General features: G+C 40.5%; 1 protein-coding gene across 2 annotated transcripts in view; it reads right to left on the reverse strand.

Moving 5' to 3' along the window:
• LOC103144446 (dolichyl-diphosphooligosaccharide--protein glycosyltransferase subunit STT3B) overlaps nucleotides 1–20,777 on the reverse strand; it is a 104,692-nt gene extending 83,915 nt beyond the window's left edge. For both annotated transcript variants that reach the window (XM_016676087.1, XM_016676088.1), the window contains exon 1: nucleotides 20,197–20,777. In XM_016676087.1, coding sequence (XP_016531573.1) covers nucleotides 20,197–20,462 — 266 coding nt within the window. In that variant the 5' untranslated portion in view covers nucleotides 20,463–20,777. The remainder of the gene's footprint in view (nucleotides 1–20,196) is intronic.
• Between the last annotated feature and the right edge of the window lie 4,950 nt (nucleotides 20,778–25,727).

A 25,727-nucleotide genomic window follows, 5' to 3' on the forward strand; every position in this document is an offset into this window, starting at 1 on the left:
ATCTGCCATTTTGGCTCTTTAATCCATTCCAATGGACGTTTTCTGCTTTCTTTTCATCTTTCAGATTTTGCTTTCCATTTAAAGCATTTCACCTCAATTTAGCTCATTAGGCCTTCATTTACCCAATCTTCTACCAATTTTTCTAATCCAAGAACGCTGACCTTCCCAACAATGTCTGAAACAACCAGTTTCAACCAGATTTTCACAGAGGAATGAGCTATGAGCTCTGTGTGTTTGTGCTGCGTTTGCCCTTAAGTAAATGCTACCTATGCGTCATCTGTCTGCTTAGTTACACAATGAATTTAACACCCATTTCAGATAGGGATGCAAACAATCAATTTACGATTGTCGATTAATGGTTTATTCGATCAAAATTAGTTCCATTTGGTTAACACATGCTATCCACTTAGCCCTTCTTCCAGGGTTGTACTACTTTACAAGAAGTTGAATTGGAAGCAAAGTAGAAATATATTTGCAAGGCTAGAGACGCATGTCAGGCAACATGTCTAATGGTTGACAGGTTTTTGTCTGGCAATATTAAATTATGACGGGAATGTTCGATGTGTTTTCAAAAACACCGCTAAAATAAACACTGTACTTCCCCTGTTGGATAGGCTCCCGCTGCCTTTGATGTCCAAATTAGTCGTGAAGTCCCAGAATGATTTGTGATGGAGGGAAAGCATGAGCAAAATGTATTCTGCCATTATAATATTCAACAAAAGAACAGTGCAAGGTGTTCCCCGTGCAGATGTCATTTATATGGACCTCTGACAAGATTGTCTTGCTTGGAAATGCAAATGACTAACTCAAGTCACACATAAGTCCATGAGTCAAGTTTACTATTTGGGAACTGCAAATACAAAGACAAGAAGCAACGTAATCTCAAAGCTCTGGCCAATATAAAACTGAGGCAGCAATTGAGAAGACTTCCTAAATCAGTTTGGCACTGGGACTAAAAAAAGAAAAAGTTTCAAGGTCAAGATAAGCAGTCACAGTAAATGAAATTATAATGACTGTGGTAATTGCTGAATCGCTGGAACTATACTGATAGGGAAAAGTGAACGTTTGGGGTCACTTATTCCACCGGAGTTAAAAAAAAAAGAAAAAAAAAGAAAATCACATCAAGTGCCTAATGATCTCTTTCATATACTGTATTGCAATAAAGCCTTGGGAGTATTTTTAAAGGAGAGGTGCCATCCTCCGAGCTGGATTCATTTGGGTGTCGGAAATATCCCCCTTGATCTCACTAACTAGAGCGCATCTGGAAAAAAAAGAAGGCTTTGAAAAGCTCAGGATGAGATGAAAAACTGGGGAGGTGAAGATGACACCATCAAAGGCCTACATTAACTGCACCGGGTTTGACTGCAGAGCTTAATGTAACAGGCTGAGGACGGCAAAGCAAGGAAGGAAGTGATTTTCCCAAAAAGAACTAAACCAGCTGTTTGAAGAGCTATTCTTAAAATATTTATGGCGGAAAATTTCACACTAAGAACTGCCAAAATGCTCAAGCAAAAATGGCTACTTTGGAAGAGGAGCAGGTTGCAGCTTGGAGAGGGAAAAGGTTGCAGTCACTCAAACAAATCAACACTTTCTGTGCCAGAAATGTTCACTTTTCCATTTCAAAATTCACATTTTTCTACATCCAAGTTCCAATGATTTTCAAAATATTCAATGACAAAATTCTCCTGGGGATTATCAATTCGAAATGTCTAGGTGGCAAAAAAGCAAAGAAACAACACTTTGAAAAAAAGAAAAAGAAAAAAAAGAATGAGTGTTTGTCAGTGGGCTCTCTCCCTTAGTAGGTCTAAAAGCCAGATTCTATAAAATCCATTTCCTTCTATTTTTCAATCCTTGAGTTTTCTACTCTCTCTTTTTTAAACAAATGTTGGATCCTAAAGCAAATAAAAACAAGTTTTAAAGGCGATGTAAAGTTATGAAAGGTTGCAATAGTATAAATAAAAATATATCTATAATTGGATCAATTTTTCAGTTACTTATTACACACAATAACAAATAAAAAAAGTACAATTTTTCATGCCATCCATCATGAAACTGCCACAATGGCTCAAATAGACCTCACCATGTGATTGGTTAACTTGCAAATCATATCAACTGCAAACCAATCAAATTCATGTAATGCAGTTAAGAAAAAATGCTGAAATAATTGTGCTTTTTAAGCGGTAGATTTAAATTAAATAGTTACACATTTACTTGTTTGATTCTGTTTAATAAGTTATTGAAAGTTTTAAACAAGTCTAGAAATATTGCAGAATTCTTTATTTGTAGAATATTTTACAACTTTGAGTTGAACCTTGATGTAAACCCAATCATTCTGAACAAATAAAGTTGTAATGTGGCAACAGAAATAAAGTCGTACAAGTTCTCTCCCACCCCCCCACATACCTGGAAATGATAAATGAAAATTTCAAGACAGTAGGAATTTTAGATTTGAGAATTAATAACCATTAATAAATCAAAGCAAAAAAAAGAGCAGAGGAGGAAAAAAAAAAACAACAAAAAAAAAACCGATATAATCTCCAATTCAAATAGGTCAGTCCACCCTGGATGGGAAAACAGAGAAAGACCCCAGCTGATATGAAGAGCGCCTACAGGGACAATCATTAAAATTTGGAAGGAAAAGATCCTCTTCTGGTGTGCCACATGTCTCAGGGACACATTAAATTGTAGCAGCAGGCTTGGTGGGAATGGGGAGAAAAAAAAATCATTTTATTCATTAATTTCGAAAAATGTGTTCAGAGGACATGGCTGCATCAGGAGGAGGCTTCATAAAGAGGCAAAACGAGTAGGCAGAGATGTGTCTCTGCAGACTGAAAAGCAGCAAGATGAGGCAGTAAGTGGAGCGAAAAAATAAATAAATCTTAAACTGACATCTTGTTGAATGTGTGTGAAATTAAGCTTTTGTTGCGAAGAAGAAGAAGAAGAAGAAGAAAAAGAAGAAGGAGAAGAAAAAGAAGAAGAAGAGACGAAGAAGAAAAGATGAAGAAGAAGAAGAAGAAGAAATAAAGATTCAAGTGTTAGGTTGTAGTGCTGGCATACTGCGATCCCCTCGCAGCACACAGGAGAATACAGTAAATTTAGAGCAACAATGCTGACTTCACTGCCAGCATTGTGGAAGTTGAGCTAAAAATCAATAAAAGCCCAAGGTTCATGATATTCTGAAAGCAGCGTCCTTGCAGCAGCTTGGACGGACGCGCAGAGCAGACTTAATGGACAGAATTTACACTCATCCTGTACACTTTGAACATGTGGTCAAAAAAGTAGATTACACGCAGCGTAAACAGACACGCAGGCTCAAAGGATCAGTTGTATCTTTAAGGAGCCGTTACTGTAGTGATCCGTCATTAGAAGCGGCGACCAAAACAAACCACCTAATGGGCTGAAAGCCGGCCTACAGCGGGCTGCCCGGAGCTACAGCAGGTCCAGCAGTCCTCAAAGCGCTTTTAACACTTTTTAATAGGGGGAGGTTTTGCCCACAGTTTCCATTAGCAAAGCCTTTTTCCAGCAAGCAATTGGATTACAGAACACTGAGCCGTCCATCTTCTCTCCAACTAGCACTGAAGTAGCTGAGAGTTTGTTTACGTCAATGAAGTAGATTTTGAGTTTTAGACAAATTCAAATGTAACTTTTGTCGCAGTTGGTCAGAGTCAACGTTTTGCTCTATCGGGCTATTTTATTTTTAATAAAATACATGAATTTCAATGTCTGATTTCACTAAAAATGGAGCAGTCCTTGCTTTTTATTTTATCATATACACTGTATGTTAAAGTTTATTATGGTCAAAATAAAGAGCTTTTGAACTCTTCATCTCCTGAGAATCCTCTGGATTTAAACCAACAGAACGTTTATCTTTAGCACGTCATATTCCTCTGCCCCGTTTGAATTTCGTAACAGCTACATTTCCATTACAGTAATAAACGCTATGCTTTTGTTTAGTCTCAGACAGGAGAAACTGTTTGAAACGGTGTGACCATTACGAATTGGAGTCCAGTCTTTCCACTGCGTGAAGAGTGGAAGATTCACTGACAAAACAGAGCAGGAAACCAGTGGTTGGTTACAATTTTAGAGCCTCTAATAGAACACTGGGTATTTTTATTAATTCAGTAAGGTCAGTTATCTTTTATAAATATGCAAATCTATTGCTAAACCCATCACATTGCAAAGGAAAGCTTCTGCAAGTTCTGCCTAACCTTCCTAATGAGTCTTATGATCGACAACGGTTTCTTTGTCTAGCCTTTCACGAGTTAAAGTGCCTCATGTCGGCCATTTAATCTGGAATGAAGGAGCGGTTTAAGGGGCTTAAGCTGGTCTCAGTTTCCTCCCCCGTGCATAAAAAGACATTTTCATGTGTCATGTAGAAGCTCCAGAAATGTAATCTGCTGGTGAAGAGAGAAGAGCCACACAGAGAGAAAAGGTGACTCCGTGTTGATGTGTGTTCTACACAAGCTAATAGGAACAGAATGGTTTTAAACACACTCTTATCCACTTCACTTATCCTACTCTGAACCAAATATTTTATTGGTCAACTCTTCAGAGTCAGTACTTGCTTTGAAACTCAATGCTGTTGTAAAATAAATCCAGTTTAAAGTTAATTCGCCTCCTGAGGCTGACCCTGTGCATTTCCGTTTGGCAGATTCTGAATTCAACTGCAAAGCAAGCATGCAGGAATACAATCTCCACCTCTCCAGTGTGGCCTCGACATCAGTGAATTTCCGCCCGTTTCCAGCTCCAAGCCTCCCATCTCGTTTTATAGCCAGGCTACCTGCCAGCTGGTCAACTTGATAACCCCCGTGATATAAAAACCTCCTGACTGGCTCGTTTTCAGCAGCCACTCACAGATTTGACAACCTATTCCAGCTGTCGCCATGTCCTATCTGCCCTCCTTTCGTCCATCTGCCATTTCTCATCCTGAGCCCTCAGCCCTCTTTCACCCCCTCATCCCTCCAACTGTTCAGCCGGCGCTCGGCACCGACACCAAGAGACCGTGGGCTGTTTTCGCCCTTGCCTCGCTGTCAGCTGCTGTCGCGACCTGAAACAAAGCCACGGCCTCAGATAGCGATGATCTGTAATGTCACGCCAGGTGAGCATGCCAGTGGCGAGGTTGGGATAATAAAGTCATCCTCTCAGAAAGGACCGCTGGAGAGGGACCGGAGAAACGGCCCCAACAATAGACACATCTGCAGCAGAACAACAGAAAGATGGGATCCAGCCAAAATGGAGAGATGCCCGTCGCTGAGCCAACAATGGGCAGAGATAATTATACGCATGTACGTAATTACTCTAAAAACAAAAACATTCAGCGCAACAATTAATACTTATTCTTAATCTTTAAAAAACATCTGCTAACCAGATAGAAATGTTTCAAATTGTAAATGCATTTTCTTTCCGCTGTTCTCCAATAATCTTCAAAACAATAAAGAGCTCCATCCTAATTCATGATTTAGATGGAAACAGACTGAATTACAATATGAAAAACAATTCAAAACCTCCATTCCGAAGGAGTACAAAGTCCCACCTCCCTCCCTGCTGCGTTTTTTCTGGTTTTACACGTTCAGTCGCAATAATAATGTTCCTGAAAAACTACTCCTTTAGTGGAAACACTTCCTGCTTAATCAAGTTCTCTGTCAGCAAACAGAGGAGGACCAAATCACTACTAGTGAGATGTACCTAATAAAGCGGCCAGTTGGCCCTCGATGCCACACTTTACCCAAAATGATCGGCATCAGGGTGATGTGGATCCCAGAGTGATGGAGACTCTGTAACTGCACTCTATAATAATTTAGAAATGTAATGTTCTTGCAGCTCTAGTTTGTTCGAAGATCAACTACACAGAAGAAATGGAGGAAGGCTGCAGCCGGGATCATCCAACCACGGCTCAACATTTATTTAGATTCTAATCAGTCCCAGCTGCCATGCATAAGTCTCTCCTCTGGTTACAGTCAAGCTGTTTGATTGAAACATGATAATCCACTGTGTCCAAGCAGGGTTTTGCGATTGCATTGTTTCAAATAACGAGATTGATATTGCAAGTCGATCTATATAAAGAACTTACGTCATCTTTGCCAACTGTAAATCACGCCCCGACTATGTCAACTGAAACCAAGTGTCCAAAGACCAGTAATCTCAATTTTCAGCTTTTACGTCCCGATACGTCCTTGATTTTCATGTTCAGGTTTCCATGCTATTAATAAATACTCAGAGAGACGTCATATCAGCCATTACTGTTTATCCACCAGAACTTGAGTTTATGTGACTGTGATAAAACTATTTTAAAATAAAATGACTTAATGTGAGGCCTGCTTGCCTCACGGTGACATGGTTTCCGGTTAAACGCCGCCTCAAGGCTGAGTGGAGTTTGCATATTCTCCCCGTCGCTGCGTGGGTTTTATCCGTGTTCTTCGCCTCCCTACCGCAATCACAACCATGAATTTTATATTAAATAAAGATTCCAAAGTGACTTCAGGTGTGCATGGTTGTTTGTCTCGCTTATCGTCGTTTTGGCGCTTTGAACACCTGGCAACGCGCTCCTGATGCCTTCAGCCTCTCAACCCAAGGGCACGCTACAGCTCCACTGCAACCCGCAACAGGAGGAAGCTGGCATGGAAGACGGGTGACATGAGTTACAAAAATATGCGCGCTGCTAGCAGAAATCTTGCCAAGAAACAAGGGAAATGAATTTTAGAAAAGGAATAAAAATACGATGGAAAGGCATAAAAAGCCCCCAATAAAAAAAGCATAAGAACTGAAAGGAAACAACCACAAGGCATGCAAGATGAGCCAAAGAGAACGGCAGCCAATCATCCAACCCGGGAACCGAAAATTCATTACAGAGACTGAAGCAACCAAATCTTCATGTTTAACAAGAGGTTAAACATCAGCTACCAGCTCCATGTGTAGAGTCTGAAACCTCAAAAGTATCACACCTCTTCAACTGTAACATTCTTTGGGACATGAAGACAAATGTGAACATATTTTAGAAGGATTTTATGCAAACTTAGATACTAGTACTTGAGCACATTTGCATATCCTGTTCAGAAATCCAAATTGAAACAAGTCAAAACTTTACCTTTGATCCAACCCAAGCAGACTTTGTGCCTCTGATTACAGTTTAATACTTCATTATCAACATTTACAAAATATGGAAATGACAAGGGATATGTCTGCACCAGCACCCGTATCGGCCAATATTAACAACTGATATTTATTTCCATCGGTGGATCTCTACAAAATGACTCGGCAGCAGACGGTAAGTAACGATGGCAGTCGTCACAGATTCCACTGGAACCGTCCCGAGTCTACCACAAACCTGAGGTGATCACCTGCTGACCAAAGCTCCCAGAACCGCAGACCTCAACAAGCAGCTCAACTTTTCAGGCAAGTCAACCACAAAGTCATTACACAAATAGCTTCCTCCTGACAGCTCTACTGACATCTATGAATCTTGCCGTTTGTCTTTTGGAATTTCACAGATTGTGTGTGAATATCCAGTGGAAGATATCAATTCTACAAGTCACCCAATCACAAAGTAGAGTCCGAATTTGTTTCATTTGATTTCAGTCTAAATGCAGCCGCTCTGTGAACATGTCAGAGGACATCAGTAAACTGTCGGCATCATGAAGACCAAAGAACACCAAGTCAGAGGTAAAGCTGTAGGGAAGTTTAAAGCAGGCTTAGATTTTAAAACATCCCAACCTTTAAAACCCTTGGGACTAAGCACAGTTCAACCAGTAGACAAGATTTTTAAGCGTAACTGTTATTACAACAGAATGTGGTTCTGCAAGGTTCTTCTCAACAGGCTCAATGCAAATCCTCAGTTTTCAGATTTGTATTTTTCAAAAATGGCTAATTGTGTATAATTTTTCATGGGGGATGAAAACTTTGTAGCCTCCAGTTTGCCCAGCACTCCTTGAGACCAGTTCCTACCGAGATTAATCTGCCTTACCCAACAGCCACCTACCTAGTTTCTCTGCCAGCATCGACTAAGTTTCTGCAAAATGTTCGAGGGATTAAACTGAAAGGAGAAAATTACTTAAGAATAAGCTGAGCAAAGCCGTTTCTACTATTCAGTAAGACTTCAGAGATGCCTTAAGCAGCTGATCTTATTAAACAGACTCCGCAGTAAGCAGGCTATCAGCCACAGAACACATTCAGGTCAACCTGAGGCAGAAAGTGACAAAAACCCATCCTCTTTCCACATAAACAGTCAGGCACAGATACTGTGGTACATATGAACGCAGACCGATGAGGCGGTTCTAAGGAACAATGCAATCTCTTTGGCCTCGCCACCAAAACCTTCCTCAGTCTGAACGCTTGGCAGGCAGTCATTTCTTCCCTCCTCCTCTGCCTCCTACCATCCCACCGCCGATCCTCTCTCTCTCTCTCTCTCTCTCCTCTCTGTATGCAGGTGTGCTCGCCCACAGAGCTGCGTGCTGACTTCTGTCAGTAAGAGGACGAGGAGGCATAAGCACAGATCCTCCTTGTTCTCCTCCAGCCCACCTCCCCCATTAGACCACCCAGAGGGCATGCAGGACCACTTCAACAGGAACAAAGTGGAGCGGCAGTGAAAGCCGAGAGATCGAGTTAATAATTAAAGGACTATCTGACCAATAACGACCTACAGTAAATGCCAGCGATTTCTTGCTTTTCTCAGAGAGGAGCATTAGTTTGAGGTCGATTCTGAACAGCTACTGTCCCTTGCTGGTGTTCTTAATTTGATTTTTTTTTTTAAAAGCAAAGTGTCAAAGAATAAAACATCAGTTTAGTTTTGGGTGCACTGAGGCATCTCAAGGCCCAACAACCTGATTCTTACCATTTGCATGAAACAAATGGAAAAACAAGAAATCGGAGGAAAAGTTCACTTGCACAGGCATTGAAAATGAATGCCTTCAATTACAGCCTTGCATTCGGTGAGCAGACACTCCGGTCCGTCTGTTCTTCGCTGGGCGGATGAGTCCTGCAGGCTGGATGGTCACGGAACAACAATCGCATCAAAACAGCCATGACGGCGCACAACAAACAGCTTGACAAAAGCTGCATCAACCAGACGGTTTCTCTCGCACTCTGCGTGGCAACACACGGATGCGGTGCACTTTTTTTTTTCTCCTTTCCTTAATGTGCACGAGAAACATGGGGGATAAATTTAGTTCTGCTATCTAGGTTTTGTTTCTGGGCCAACTCAGACCTGCTCCAGGTCATGCTCTTGTATTAAAGATGACAAATAGGGCAGTGTGTATTCGTAAAAGCACAGTGCGTATCCTGAAAATGCACGCTGAAACTTTCCTTTTCCAGTTTTATGTTAGGAAGAACTGATCCGCATGAAAATGACAGTAATATTTTAAGACTGAACTCCAAAACTACTTTCAGCGCATCAAGTATCAGAAAAGAGCTCTCCTTCGTACGCCTGAATGTATGAACTCCATTATTGCTCTTTTGTTCGGGACCGAGCCGCTGCTTCTTCCGACACCGCTCCGTTAACGGCACTGGCGAGAGTGGTGGGCAGGAAAAATGAGAAACGCTGAGCTGTGTGTAGATAAACGGCCTCATGCTCTGAGATTCTCCACGGGAATGCAGAAATATGGGAGGAAAAGGTTCAAACACAAATACAAGAGAGGTTTTAATCCAACACAATGTAACAAATGTGTTGAGCCTCTTTGGCATTGGCGTATTGGATGAGAGAGAAAAATAAATAAATAGACTTCCACTTCTATGGCAGTCTTTCAGAGAGAGCTTCCAGTGTATTACTTGTTATCCAACCATATGGTGCTGTTTTATTGCACAATCTAGTAGCTGTCTTCTCAATTGTTGTAACAATGTTGTATATCAGACATGACATAATTTGAGTTCACAATTTGACGCCTTCATGGTAGACTGTCTCTTTAAGAAGCGGTCTTACTGATACTCGGCCTTCAACGCGTCATCACAGCAATGCTTTTCCATTATGCAGGTAAACGTTCTTAGCAGCGATAGACTAAGTAATTTGTATGATGCACTCAGCAGATGCTCAGTTCCACCAGGTTTTTGCTAACTACTGCTGCTGCTGCTAGTCTGGAGGAGCTGAGTAGGAAGGCGGTGATTTGGGAGAGAGGATTTAATGAATGCCAATCCCAAATGATACTGCAATGCTAATGTCTGCACAATCAAACTTGCAAAGTACTGCTTGAGTCCAATATTTGATATGCTGTTAAAATTCAAGTGCAATGCATGTAAATTCTGCATCCCACTAATGTATTTGGTCTGTTTCAATGCACAATCTTGATCACACACCATCAAAAAAGATACGTCATAAAATTAGGTCAATCAATAAACTGCACACAATCTACTGCTTTTGATTGTATCCCTAAAGATACCAATATTTATTGCAGCATATCCCTAGCCTGTATAATTCTCAACCAGTTTGAATAAGAATAATCCATTATAAATTCAAACATGTAACCCCCAGTTCTGTTTTTTTTTTTAAACTCGTTGGAAGTAGTTTTTCATTTAATTATTCCACCCTCGCAAAAGTTAAGCTGAGTAATTAGGAGATGAAAATCTCAAATGCCCGTGATGAGTGCATGTAAACCCTCTGACTGGAACTGTACCCCTTATTAGGTGGCAACGGCGCAGAGGCTTTCAGAAAAACGTCATCAAGAACACAGACTAACAGGCAAATGAAGAGCAAAAAAAACTAGGGCATCCTCTTCAGTTCAGCCTGAATGAATGGAGAACTGCCTCTCATTTCTGTACAGCAGAAGATCTTTAATAGCTGCTGGAAAAAACCTGGCTGAGGAGCTCAACTCACAACCTTGGTCACATTATCCACAGCAAAGAGGATAACCACAAAAGGGAGGTCATGAAAGATTATTTAGTCATGAAAAAGTAGCTTGCTTAAGGTTGTTCGCACCGACTACAAAGGAGAGCGGAAAACCTTGATCACTAAAGCAAATAAGACTGAAATCATAATCCTAAATCTTTTATAATGGTTTCCCCTGGCCAGATGCGGCTTCCTTGAAATGAGCCCATGTTGCCTGGATCAGCTCTCCGTTTCACATTTGCAGCATGCTGCACTTTCACAGACCCCGCTGCCATGTCTGGCAATATTCTCCTGGGAAACCCTGCCGAGGAAGCAGGGGCTTGACATGAAGCCTCTTGGCTGAGGTGAAAGCAGGGAGCAAAAGTTAGACGAGGAAGAGAAAGTAGCTCGACACGTCGATTTCTCACCGCAGTCATTAATTTCCTACAAAATGGACGGCTTTCTCCAAACTGGCATTAGTCTAACACCTGATGGTTTTACAACAGCTTCAGGGCAACTCCGGGCCTTTTTCCTCCCCGTCACGCTATGATTCAACCAACATGCTAATGTGGCCCTGCCTCAACAGACACTTGCCAGCAACAAGTCCTGGAAACCACCTGCTTGTTCCCTCACTAGCCTTCTTTTCAATTCCTGAAGCTGTAAAAGTTTTTATTTTAGCTGCTCCTGACATTTTCCAGCCCCGCCAGTCACGGTGGAAAAGCTGTAGAAGTAGTGTTTGCCTCAAATTTTTCCAACTAAACATGACTTTTCTGCCTCCTAGACTTTTAAGACCGTAAACACTGATGGGTATGTTATATACTCTGCATGGTTGAAGGATAGAAACCTAACTCACACAATGGAATAAAACTTTACCGTAGGGAGTCTCATCTGAAAACGGAGCCCAGAATGTCTGATTTTCGTCCATCGTACATGCCCCAAGTGACCAGAAAACATACAGAAATAAAATCATCATCGCATCCAAGCTCATAACTATTGTTTTTTAATTAAAGGGCACAACATCCTGCTTGCATCACCACGGTTATTTCAATTACATCTACAGGTGTGATGAGAATATGCTACCTACACTGTTTTTTTTTTTTATAAAGTAGTATTAATCTTTAACTTAAAGAAATGGATAGAATCAAAACTCAAGACTAAATAGCGAACACCACTGGCCTTCTCAGGCAGATGCTAGTATCATATACTAGCTGTATAAACTGTATTCTCATTTCCCTAAACAACAGAGCAAGCCCCACATGTTGTGCAGCCCTTCCAAGTATATTCAAATGATACTGCGCATTTCAAAAAACAGAAAAATAAAAAAGAGTGGAGAGAAGGAAGAGGGGGCTACTAGCACTAATTGTTCAGGTTCAGAAAAAGAAAAAAGAAAAAAAAGCTGAGGCACAACATTTCGTGCAAGGAGATTTTCTTTTCACAGCACTTAGCAATTTTCTGCAGCACAGAATAATTCATTACGCCTGTAAGAGACGTTTCGAAATCCTCGCAAAGGCGTAAACTGAAGGAATTTCATGAAGCCGTAGGATTGAATATAAATGCTGCAAAACTGCTGCTATTCCAGGTGTCAATGCAGCGCCAGACAACGCAGAAATCTGACAATGCACAGTCTGCTTTAGACTAAAACCTGAGCCAGAGTGGGCAGAGAAATCAAACTATAAAGATTTCCTTTTTAGCCAATTCTTTGTGGTGGGAGAATGCGTTTTGTTTTTTTTTAAGGACTTCCTCACTGACTCATGTTTTTATAGCATTTACTTATTTGAGTAACACTAAAGTGTGCACAATGTCTGGGGACAAAATGTGGGCCTTGATGTTTGCGTTTAAATATAAATCAGTTTAAAAATGACACCGTTCTCAAGCCCTCAGCCCAAATGATCAGGACTTTAAATAACAGAGGAAAGCAAAAACTCTTCGACACATTTTCCAGGCTTTCATTAATGTAAGCGAATACCTTGTGCCTAAATCTTCAAACGAAAAGGAGACAGAGAGACGAACAAGCAAAGTCAGGCAAGTTGAAAAGCAGAAACAAGAAGAGGAGAAATGGCACTCTCGTTTTCGGCATCCTTCCAATGGCTTCGGGGCTTCAAACAACGCTGCATGGTGAGGAAGTGTGCAGCTGGAAGATACTACAGGAGCAGATGGTGAAAGGACAACAGTCTTACTTGCCCTTAGCTTAACCTCATATAACTACACCCACACTTCACACTTGGCAGGCTTATGCATGGGTTTTGCGTCGCAGCTATATCATAAATTCAGTCGTTCTCACCAGCACCAATAACAGGAGCTGCAGCTAGGTCCATTTTTTAATAACCTGATAAAAATTAAACATTCTGTCATCCATTTTATTCATTTTGCTGTGGGTCAAAGGAATACTGTACTTCCATACATTTCCCAGCTTGAAACAGGTCACGCATTGAAACAATTTTCTGCTACTTTTTTTTAATCGCTTCCAAAGTAATTGATTCCATTCAGATACTTTAATTAAACGCTGGCTGATTGGTTTCCTGCAGTGGAGGATGATGACTGACCAACTTTTAGTGTCATTAGAGATGCGTCTTTGAAGCAAACAGCATTCAAAATGAAAATAGCTGGCAATCGTTTTGAATTTGATTCAATTATTCCCGTAAACAATCACGAGGCAGGCCGCTCGCTCTGCTAAGCCATGCAGACAGCGGCCCAACATGGCTCATTACCTTCTAATTACATGAGCACTTTAGTAAAGCCAACTTAACCTATATTTATACACATGCTTTTAAAATAATACAACTGTGCTATTAGGAAATAATGGCTGAATAACAGCCCAGCTAAAACATAGCCCACCAAAGGCTCCGGCTGTGCTGCAAGATAAATAAGAGAACAGAAACAGTTCCTTTAATTGCACCATATAATGAAATGCACTCAACGCATCTTGTTCGAAATTATTCCAAAAAGCCATTTAAAAACTCTGCAGAATCTGCTGTGGATTTCAACTCTTCCCAGCTTTGCAACAACACTGTAATTATAAGTTGCGTTTAAAAATGTCATGTCCACTCATGTCCAGAAGACTGAGATCCTTTGCTGGAATTGCAAGTATGCTGGTCTGATTGGATCAGAGATCAATAAACCTGCCAATTGTCCTTTGACTGGCTTCACCCAACTTCATCCGTTTTCTCAATGTTTTCGCTGTAAAACACCAGGGATTTCACAACTGATTGACCAATATTTTATTCATTCTATAATGATCATTTCACCTTGACCACTTTCACAGAACCTGCAGCATATTTTTCATGCATCGTGTTGCTTGGGCATTTTTAAACTTTGTAAATGGTCAAACAGTATGCTAGTTGATAATGTTGGCAATGCCAAAAACTGGCAATCCCGTTCTATTTTTCTACCAGAGCCTCAACAAATGTTTGTATATTTGATTACATGAGTGAATAGAATTATTGTTTCCTGTATTACAGTAAATCGGCACCACTGAAACTGGGATGCAGGTCCCATAAAGTGACAACGTAAATGCTTGTCACTTATTATAGCGATAAGAGACAGAAGCTTGAGTCACAATCCATCTTTAGTGTTTAAAGCCAGTAAAAAACTCAAAAATCTGTTTTCCGTTTCTGATCATTGAACTCACCGCAGTAAACCATCAGGTCAAGCTCACAAAACTCTTCAGAGTTGAAGTTGTCAGAGAGAGAAGTTGAATTGTTATTATTTTCAGTGTTGATATGGTGTTTATAAAACAAAGTCGGAGGAATTGCTTGGACTGTATTTTATACAACATATCCAGACCCGTCTGCAGTTCATTCAGGCTGCGAGATGGTGAGAGAGAGCAGGCTTTCAGAATTTGACAAGGAGCAAGACATATTTCATTCTGAAAATATGGGTAAATGGTAAAAATGCACTCTCTCTATGAACTGAATGTGTTGTTTTGCAGCTTCAGCACACCTCATGTCAGCTGATGGCTGATTAACAGGCTTTTTGCTGAACTGCAGTCGTCTGAATCAGGAGCGTTACAGACCGGAAACATCTAAAGCACAGGGCAGTGTGACTCGAGGGTTTGGGAAACCCGCTAACGAATGCAGAGAGACTCCATCTCTCCTTTCAAAGTAAATAAAAAGCCTCACAACAAACGCACACAAAAATAGAATATTCTTACATTTTGGCTCCAAAGAAAAGAGAATTTAAATTTTCTAAATCCCGAGTCAGAATTCACTGTTATCATTTCATATATACGGTATTAGAAATACAAGACGGAATCACTTGAATGTGCAAAGATCAATATGAAATATCTGTAATAAAAACACATTCTCAAAATAATGTTAGATCTGTGCAAGTCACAAAAACACTAGCTAAAATTTACTATGCTTCATCATCAAATACTTTGATGATGTCCTTTCGGCTGTAAGAAAATTATCCCAGTTAAGTGATCAAATCAAGTTAAGTAGGCTTCCAGATATTAAAAAAAAATAATAATTCAAGTGTCACCAGCTTCCAATTCACAACTACAAAATCTATAAAAACAGGAACAGCTGTCCAGCTCTGATAACAGTTATTAAAACTCATGCAACAAGCTCTTGAAGCTCTTGTCAAACATGCACACAGGACATTCAGCAGAATACTCTGGCAATTACATACAGACCTTTTCCACCACTTGTTTTTCACACATGCACTTCACAGTGAGAGATTTTCTGCTGCAGATGTGCTCTCACAGCATGAGAAACGAGTGAGGAGGAGGAGAACATGTCTGGAAGGCTTAGGAGAAAGGGTATAATGCAGATATATAGCATATAAAAACCTCTTTTTCTAACAGCATGATGAAAACTGTGACTGAGGCTCCCTTTAGACAGTAGTTAAATATATCCACGAGCAAAAACGCAGATTAGATTCAAATGTGAATGTGCTGCACGCTTTAAATGTTCCGCAGGGCGCGCTTCTACGTTTACGTATAGCATCACTTCCAATTCAGCTCAAAAAGGGAAATTGAAGGTTGTCATAACTTTTATCTGAACTTTACCTCCAAAGAGCCGCTGTGGATGGTGACGCTGTGGGCAGGAAGGATCTCTGGTAGCAGTCAGTCTTGCAGCCAATCTGAAGAGGCCTCTGACTGAAGACTGTTGCTGTATGCCAGATTATTGGACAAAAACTTCCAACTGTAGCTTTGTTTCTAAGCTCCACCCCTCAGTATGGACATATGAAGAATGCATGAGGCTGTCAAAACACGTAAAACCGGTAGTTGACAAAAGCGGCTTCAGTTTCACGACTCTGTTCAGCCTTCCTGAAAACCTTATATCTGCTCTTTATTCAGACATACGTTTCCTCTTGGAACCATCACTGTTGTCCAGGATTATCCCAAGTCATTAATGCCCAACAGCACAGTGCCATTGCGTAAATATGGTGCTGTGAAATTCTCCTGACCGGTTCCTTTGTTCAGCAAGACTCTTGATTCTTTTTAACCTCTCTGCAAACCAAGGAAGAGCTAAAAGAGACAATGACCAAATACCAGGAAGACCTTAAAGGGAAAGCAGAGAGCCATTTTTAGATCAGATTCACCTCGACTGATTCTCAAAAACAAGTCGGTTAAAAGCGCTCATTCCAGCGTTTTACTTTATGCTTTCCCTTAAAACATTTGTGTTTTTACCTTTCAGTGCACAAGATGTGGCACGTCAAAAGTAAAAGTTTTAAGAACCTTCAGGTATTTTGTTTCATAAAAGAAAAAAAAGAAAAAAGCAGCGTGTGGACACTTCTTACATCCACTTCCTACTTCCCATTTCAGACTGAAAGAAGTCAGTTGTTTGCAAACTTAACTTTGCTCTTCTGCAAGCCTTGCTACACAGCTCAGATTTATGCATTTGTATTCCTCAAACACTACAAAATGATGAACTCAAAGAAAAATGTGTAATCCAGAGAGCCAAAGCACATCCTTCTCTTACAAAAAGCAGCGTTACTTCTGGCAGCAGGGTCGATTCATTTGAGTGAGGCGACGTCTTCGCACAAAACATTTCACTGAAACCACTAACTCAAACCTTGAAAGGACTAATAATTTAGAGCCGTCTTAAGAAAACCGAACTACGCTTTTCGACGACAACATGACTTTGCAAAGGAACTACCTTCGCCAAAGAAAAAAAAAAGTATTAAAAATATATTTTTGACTGTAATCAGAGCAGCCAGGGACTCATCAAGCAGTCTTTCACTAAATCAGCCTCGCCTGCGCTGTTCACACATTGTACAATATGCCTGACATTTTTAGAGTTTGTAAATCCAATCATAATTCCACAAATTGCTGGCTTGTTTAATGTGATGCTTATCTGTAGACAAAGTGGGGGGAAAAAAAAGCAGCCAAACTAACAGCACCAATCAAGCATGTCTCAGGATGATGGCCTATTCCAATCAGCAGATGGCTCATTATATTACTTTCTATTCTTGCTGTCAAAAAGGTAAGAGATTCATCAGCACAACGGAATGTAGTAAAACACCAAACCAATCCATAGACACACCACTGACCAAAACTCGTTTCTTTGTTTGGAAAGGTCTTGAGTTTTTTATGAGACCCAGAGATGTCCATTTTTCGTAGCTCCAGAAAACACTAACAGCAAGGAGGAAAGTGCATCATGAAATAAACATGGAATAAAAAATAAACACGAATTTCAGATGGTGGTCTCAAGGTTACACATGTTGTGCAGGTCAGGAGAAGAAAACTATAAGAACAGAGAGATATATTTTTTTCAGATTTAGCTGAAAGCAACTACAGAAGCTTACAAAAGTTTTCTCAACCCTTGAACTTTTCCACATTTTTTCATGTTACAACCACAAACACATCAGAGTTTGTGGCTTTTTGTCATAAACTACCTTTAGAGTTGTTTTTTTTCTTTTAAATTTGTCAAAGCATTGACTGAGCACATTTGTGAACTATGATCTTGAACGTACAACAAAAAGCTACAACTAATTGGTGCAGTACCAAGCATGTACAGACAAACCCAAATCTGAGATTCTGTGGCAAGTTCTGAAAAATCTCTCCATTTAATTTGATTAAGCTTGAGTCACTTTGGGGGGGATAAGGATGAAGAAAAAGGTGAGTCTCTAGACCAGGGGTCTCCAACTCCAAGTACTTAAGAGCTACTGTCCTGAAAAGTTTACATCGCAAACAGCTGAATCGAATGGCTGAATTACCTCTACAGCACGTTATCAAGTTTGGTTGAGGTATCGTAATGAGTCAGGTGTGTTGGACCAGAAATGCATCTAAAAGCTGATCTGGACTGGAGATGGAGAGGGAGTGAATACAAATGCATGCCACACTTTTCAGATATTTATTTGTCAAAAAAAAATGTTTGAAATCATGCATATGCTGATATGAATGATATAGTTCAGCTGCGTCTCTGTACTTTAACCAAAGCAGATATCAGTGTAGTAACACTTTTAGGACAAAATTACAGTTTTATGCATTTTTTTCTTTTTTAAACCGCTTAGTTCGATGGAAGCACTGCTTGGTTTTTGAGGGTGAAGAGAAACAACAACAGAACAACAACAGTTCAAGTCTTTTCATAGCTGTGAGGGCTTTTAAATTTTTGCGTATCAAAGAATCTTTTGCTCTGCTGTCTGTGACAAGTTGCCAAGAAGCTGCACTGTAACTGTGGAAACAGGCGCCACTTTACAGCCTTACAACTGAAGCAAGGCAGCTCCAACTACTACAGTAAAGTACAGGGGGGAGGGGAACGGTACCACAGGTAATGTAACGTATATGTCTGCTAATGAATACTAATGGATGCAACACACAGGACCACCCATGATTAAAGAAAGGTCAGTCCTGCACACTTCCCAGCAAGTCAGACCCAGATCACCTGAACCTCTCCTGGCTTCAAACCTGGGCTATAAAGTGCAATCAAGTTATCAACATAATTGAAAAGGTAAGTGTCACCCTGAACAAGACGGAGCACCTGTCCTTGAAAATTAATAAATGAACGTCTCAGTCGTGGAGCATGGCTGAATGCCACACAGTACAGGAAGGAGTGACGGTGCATCCCGGCCGCCGGTCCACCCCCCACAGCCCATGTGACACAGCTACAACCAGGAATAATCCGGCATTGTGATGACAGCATCACCAGACCGGATCAGTGGGCTGTCATGTCAACAGCCTGCTGTGATTACTCGCAGCGGCTGGAGTACGGAGCTCCAAAAGGGGCAAGCATATGGAAGTTGAAAAGGTGTTTGAATGCGATAGGTTAATTTGGATTTATTAAATGTTTGAAATCGTCATTTTACTAGTCATTTAAACATTTCATGATAATGTTTTGCAGCACGTCACAATTTTATCTTATGTGGTCAGCTTGACCCATCAGCACTAGACACAAAGTGATTGGTCTGCAGGTTAGCCAATCAAAAATAAGCATGCATCTGACAACCCACACAGATAATTTAAATAATTTTATGATGGAAAGTAACAAGATGTAAAACAAATTAATATCCAATTGTAATTAACATTTACTTATTTAGTAAATTAGTGACATTTAAATAATTATAGATGGATTTATTTCCCCATTTCATAGAAATCTTCACAATTACAAAAATGCATTCATTTATTAGATTAAAGCCCTTTTGGCATTCCATAGTCAGTTTTAAATGGTCCTGAAAAAGGTGAGTACACCCTGTCTCTAACTGCTGAATAGGCAGGTGTATACAAAAGTATGGATAGTTTTCATATTTGTTTTTAAGTTGTGCATTTAACAAACTGACATTTCAAATATCCTTTGTTTTATCAATCTACATTATTAGCATTGTGACAATTGCAATCCTCCACAGAAACTTTGTGCACACTACATCAGGTGGGTATATCCTCCAGGAAACCAGCTCCGAATCAAATATATCGACCACCGACCCGCGTATAATCCCTCGGCGAACCATTTTTTTAATTTCACTCGCTCTACTTTAATTAAGTTTGAAATTAATTACAAACAGTTCTGATAGAGAGCTGGTACTTCCTCAGTCTACAACAAAGTTGTACCAGCAGCTGAACACTCCACATACCTTCCAGCGCCCTGCGGTCGTCAACCACAGTTGCACAGATGAGAGCTAACAACCTGCAGAAGATGCAGTCCGACCAGACTGGTAACCCAGATCATCACGATGAAACGTCAAGATCCCGCATACATGCTGCACTCCGCTCCTCTGACAATTAAAGTGATTGTGCCAAGGACATGAGACGGAAATCCCTTCACTGATCATCACAGGGGGACAACTGTTTGAATCCAGCGGAATATAAAACATCTAAAATAAGTTTAAAAACTTATCGCTGTTAAAGTAACTTATGCAAAGAGATTATTATACGTCATGTTTATGTAAAAGAAAAAAAAATGGGTCGACTTAAGCATCTTTCATTGGCACAGCGAGCACTTACAAATCGATCTGATCTGCTAGCTTACCATGGATCAAACTCGTGGATGATGCTCTCGAACCGGATCACAGCGAAAAGTCTGGAGCTGAATCCTGCCAGGCAGGCCAGAAAAAGAATGCTGAAGGAGAGTAGAGACTGCCACCCGGCCGGTTGTGTCAGTCCGCCAGAGAGGCCTCCTTTGCCCCCTGCTCCTCCTCCACCGCCGGCGCCAGGTCGGCTGTTTCCGTGCACCGAGCTCCCAGAATTGCCGGACGCCTTGTGCTTGCCGTCGCTGGCTGCATGGTGCTCCGCCATTTCTGCGTGCGATGTCGGTCGGATTCGTTAGAGAGCGTCCGTTCCCCCCTACTTCTCCTCCTCCTCCACCGCCTCCTGCCGCTCTCCCGAGTCTCCCTCCGCTCCTTAACCGTTGTAAACTCCCCTCGGCTGCCCGTGCTCAGGGTTCCTCTCTCCGGAGCCGCTCCCGGTGTGTATTTAAACGTGCTTTCAGTTGACTACCGCAGCCGTTACGTTCCTGCCCGCATACTCCTGCGCCACAGAGCCAGCGCTGCTCGTTCAATCCGCTTCACGACTGAACGCCGGTGGGAAGAGGCGGGAGGGGATAGAGTGGGCGGGGCGTCCGGGAGCGCTTGTGGCCTTTCACAGATCGACAGGTACAAGAGGGCGGGGCTTCGGGTTCATCAGCCAATAGCAAAGAAGATTTGTTTAGATTGCCAGAGAAGTTATCCAATAGATGATTAGATAAATCGTGGCCGGTTGTGATTGAAAAATGAAGAAAAAAAAAAAAAACTCCTGGCACATAGAGAGGCTCCATAAACAAAGAATAAGTTGTTTTAGATACTTAATGTTAGGTTGTTAATTAATTTTCTAAATCTGCTTGATAACAAGTGTTTTCTGCAAAATTAATGCCAGTTTATATATTACAATGCACTGCCAATCTGAAAAACAAATCCATACCTGGATTTAAGAAATGAAATGGGAAAGAACCACCCATTGGATAATTTTTGAATAATTATTCATTAATTTCGTTTCTGTTTTGGTCCAGCAAATTATATTTGAATTGAACTGAAAACATCTTTCAGCTGGCAAGTTATTCAAGTCAAGCTGATGCTGTGAGTAACTTCTCATCTCTTAACCCACCATGTCAGGATACACATCCTGTGGTTGTGGAAAGGATGTTGGTGTATTTCAGAACAGAATTACGTGCATGCATCAAACAGAGAAAACAAAAAGACTGCTGAATGAAACTGGGCTAAGAACTGTCCAACTGGAAGGACACATGGGGGAAACAGCATGTTCATGGTAGAAATGTGGCTGTGAAAAATGGCTGATGATTATGAGGGATGACTTAGACATCTCTACATGCAAAATGTACTGATAGGATTGAAAATAAACTGCTTTGCTGCCTTGAGAAAAATAATGATTGGTTTGGGTTTCCTGGGGAGAAAATGTTAAATTTAATAGGGAGCATAAAGATTAGACTTTGGAGCAATGGAAGAAGGTCATGTGGTTTGAGGATCAAATATTTACCCTGTTCCCTCTGCATAAGGTGACCCTCGTATGATGCTAAGGGTCAACTCTAGAAAATAGCACTTACCTCACAGGTGTTCTTTGGGGATATAACGTCATTGAACCTAAACCTGAGGTAATCAGACCACCTGAACGTACTGAATAACCAGGATATTTCATTAATCATTTTTCTTCCTTGTGGGAATGAGCATATTTTAAGATGACAATGCTGGGATTCATCAGATTCAGTTCATGCAAGCGTTGTTCATGTAGCCTGACACATAATTTTCAGACATGAATTGGCCACCAAAGACTCCAGACCATAACCCCATTCAGAATTCTATTATCATCTCTACAACTTTTGACCATTTGTGGATTGGCATGCATAACTTTACTCAAAGATAGCTTCTTATATTTAAGCAGTGGCCAGATAGGGGCTATTGATTATCTCGGGTGGCTCTCTAAAACTGAAAAACATAAAAGAATTAAAGGAGTTTTATTATACCAAGTCCATAAATATGAGGTGAGGTGTGATGTTGTGAAGGTGGTGCTGTAAAAGCAAAGTAAGAAAAATAAATCTTAAAACCCATTGCATATTACCTCAACCGAAGCAGGCTGGATATTGCACAACATGTGTTAAACTGTTCTATTAGAACAAATATTCTAGCTTATAATAAAGAGAATCCTGACCAAATCACACAAATTTTTGATGCAGTTTCTCATCAAGAGGCTTAATACAGTCCACAGAGCTCAGAACCCTCCGAATAACAGTTCCCTTGGTGTTGACATTAATAGGCAGGTGTGTGAAGATGAATCGTCTCCATGAGAGCAATATTTCTGTTGCTCATGGATGTTCAGGAGTGAGTGGTTGGAAGGTGAGAAAGACTGATGTGTTTCATCATTCTGCGTCCCACAGCAAAGACAACAACCGCACCATTCATCAACCCTTGAAAGCCTTTATTGAGCCGAGACATTTTTTTCCCCTAACATTTCAAATAATTGCTTCTGTATTGAAGCTCCTGGTCAGACCTTCCTGGAAACCAGTTAAACTTACTTTAGATGTGGATTGCCACCTATAGAACCACATGTCATCATCAGTCTATGTGTTTTGCTGTGTTGGTGTAAATTATTTCATTACATAAAGCTCCTAGGCTTTCCCTTGATGAAATAGCTTTAGGTATACGGTCCCTGTCCTCACTGTTTATCTCACAATAATAATATTAATTTATTGCTAACATCTCTTCTTACCTGAGTGTTTGTGCATTGTTTTTTTGTACCTGCATCTCCTGTTTATCATATGATGGACTGGCAACCTCTTGAATGTGTACCCCAACTCTTTTAACAAATGTTGGAGATAAAGACCGACCCCCCTACAGCTCTGCATAAATAACCAGGTACGGAGGAAGGATGGATGCTTTCACTGCACCTGCACAACCTAAAGCATCTTTGCTATTCCAGTCAACATTTGAGGGAAGAAGTGAGACACTCATTCACTGACTGTCACTCTATTGTAAAGTGATTCAAGTTGAACGTGGAGTCAAATTCCAGCTAATATATGTGAGACCAACGCAATTTAAGCGCAAATCAAACACATGATTCATTTTAAAATCTGGTAAAAAGCGTCTGAATCTTCTATTTATTGTGCTTCCCATGACTCTATAGACGCACATTTATACAAAATATAACTGTTATTCCTCCAAAGGGCTTTTTAAGAAACGCATAATGTGAAATCCTGCACTGGAAATTCATCCTTCATTCCCCAGTGGAGTATTAAAGTCACCATACATTTGGTGGTGGAAATAAATGGATAGTATCTTTACACTTATTGCAAACATTTGTTTTGTACTGGTAGGGCATCATGCAGTCATAAAATGCTGATGCATTTTGGATTTATTGGCAAAGAACAGTATGCCAACCTTCCTCTGTATAACTTGAATATCTTATTCATAAACAGTTTCTTCCCAAACAAAATTTATTGACATGCAACAGACATCCAGGTCTTGGATTTCTTTTTTAGGTGGAGGACACGTTGCTCCTTCGTATGAGTGCAGCTTTTAGTACAGTACAGCAGTTTTTCTTCTCTTCCAAGGACATATTTGGAATATTTCATCAAAAATATGAAAAACAGGATTCACTTTAAATATACAGCTATAAAAATTCAGTCTCTGACCTTCAAAACTTTATTTAAAGTTGAAAATGAAGACTGATTGGTGAGCAGATAGTTTAAAAAGAATTTAGAGTAGGACTTCTGCATTAAAGCAGCTAACATGGTTTAGTTATTTGATCAAGATGTTGCCTTCAGAGGTTTTTTTTTTTTTCCAGGCCGAATTTGTTGAGACTGTAGTGCCTTGCAAATGTGTACCTTCACATTTTGTCAAATTATTGCCACAATCCTCAATGCTACTTATTTTATGAGGTAAACAAAAAGCTGTTTACCTCAATACGTCATCTGAAGTTCAAGTTATAAAAACTCCTCTCTTCATTTTTTTTCTTTTTTTTTTTTACATTTTGATGTGTACAACTGAACATATAATCAGAGGTACAGTGGTAAAGTTTAATCGAAAAGAAATGTATATTTTAGAAAGGCATCGTTGAAGTCTTTAAATTTAATTGAGAATGTAAAAACTGCAAATCTGATGTTTATAGATCCTATAGAGCCAATCTGAGTTTGTACCGATTTGCAGAAACGAATGAACAAAAACGTCAGGTTTTTTTTTTAAGCTGGTAGAGATGTTTCCCAAAACATCAGCAGCTGTTTAGTTGTTTTATGTTCCTTAACAATTTAACCTGTTACCTCTGCAACATATAAGGTAGACGGGCAGACGGACAAGATGTACCAAAGTTCCCATTTGTGCTGTGCTCTGTCATTATGTAGAGTTCTCATTTCATCCACAAGGCCATCGTTTTCAAAATGCAAATTAGATATCCATGTGAAATGATTGGATGGGAGATTGAGCCAGATTTACAAAGCAGTGGATTTACGCAGCCTTCTGCAGAGACAATGAGGAGATAAGAACGAGATCAAAATAAAGATCTGGAGAGCCGAAGAGATTCCTGGGTAATAAAGGAGAGTCGCGGGGGGATGATTATGAAAACTGATGGAAGTCGTCGCTGACGGGAGAATAGATGGTGTGGCAGATATAGATAAGCATTTTCAGTTCAAGAAGGGATCACAGGTTGGATCTCGGTGAAGACAAACAACATTGCGCACATAAGCCTCAGCTGGAAGTACAAGACAGTCAGCAGAGTGCGAAGCATGTGTTTTACAAATACACGTAATCCACAGCACACATTAACAGACGAATGCTGACGACTGCGTCCCGGTGTGGCCACGCAGCCATGTGTTCATGCACGCGCATGTACGTCCCTGCATCTCTTCGCACTCGTTTGTCAGAAGCCTCTTGTGCCATTAGGAGCAGCGTGCCACCGTTTCCACACTTTCTACTTCACCTGCAAATTCTGAACCTGTGACCTTTGAAGCGAACACAAATGCAGACTGCGAAGATTGCTTTGGTCACATCTATTGTCAAGCGGCCGGCCCCCTCCTGATGAAAGCCAGCCAAAAAAGTGAGCTGTTGCCAGGCAGGGCAGCTTTGCTTTTCCTCCATCTCTGAGGCCAGACTTCAGTGTTTGTGTTTGCTCTGAATCTTTTTTTTGCTTCCCCCCAACCCCCGCCTTAAGACAACAGAACAGATTTCCAGAGTGTTTGCTTTGCATTCTTAGACATCTGCATTTTTTAAATCAAGCCAACACCAAGCCAAGCAGCGGAAAGGAAATCTTCAGAAATATTTTTTTCCCTTATAATTTTGTTTGTTTTGATTGCATGTTGAAAGACCAAACAGGGAAAAAGAGATATTATGGCAGATGATGAATATTTTAATTATAAAGAAAAGAAAAAAACAAAACAAGACAAAAAAAAAACATCTGTGCTGGCAGAAAAAGCTGCATTTACTTCTGTAATTTCTCTCAAATGCAAAAAAGCTCAAAATGACTCATTAAATTCTGCATACTGCCGGATTTCTCTCTGACTGCTGAGCAGACTCATAGAAGCCT

Source organism: Poecilia formosa, unplaced genomic scaffold (assembly GCF_000485575.1).
Source record: "Poecilia formosa unplaced genomic scaffold, Poecilia_formosa-5.1.2 Scaffold127, whole genome shotgun sequence".
NCBI lineage: Eukaryota > Metazoa > Chordata > Actinopteri > Cyprinodontiformes > Poeciliidae > Poecilia > Poecilia formosa.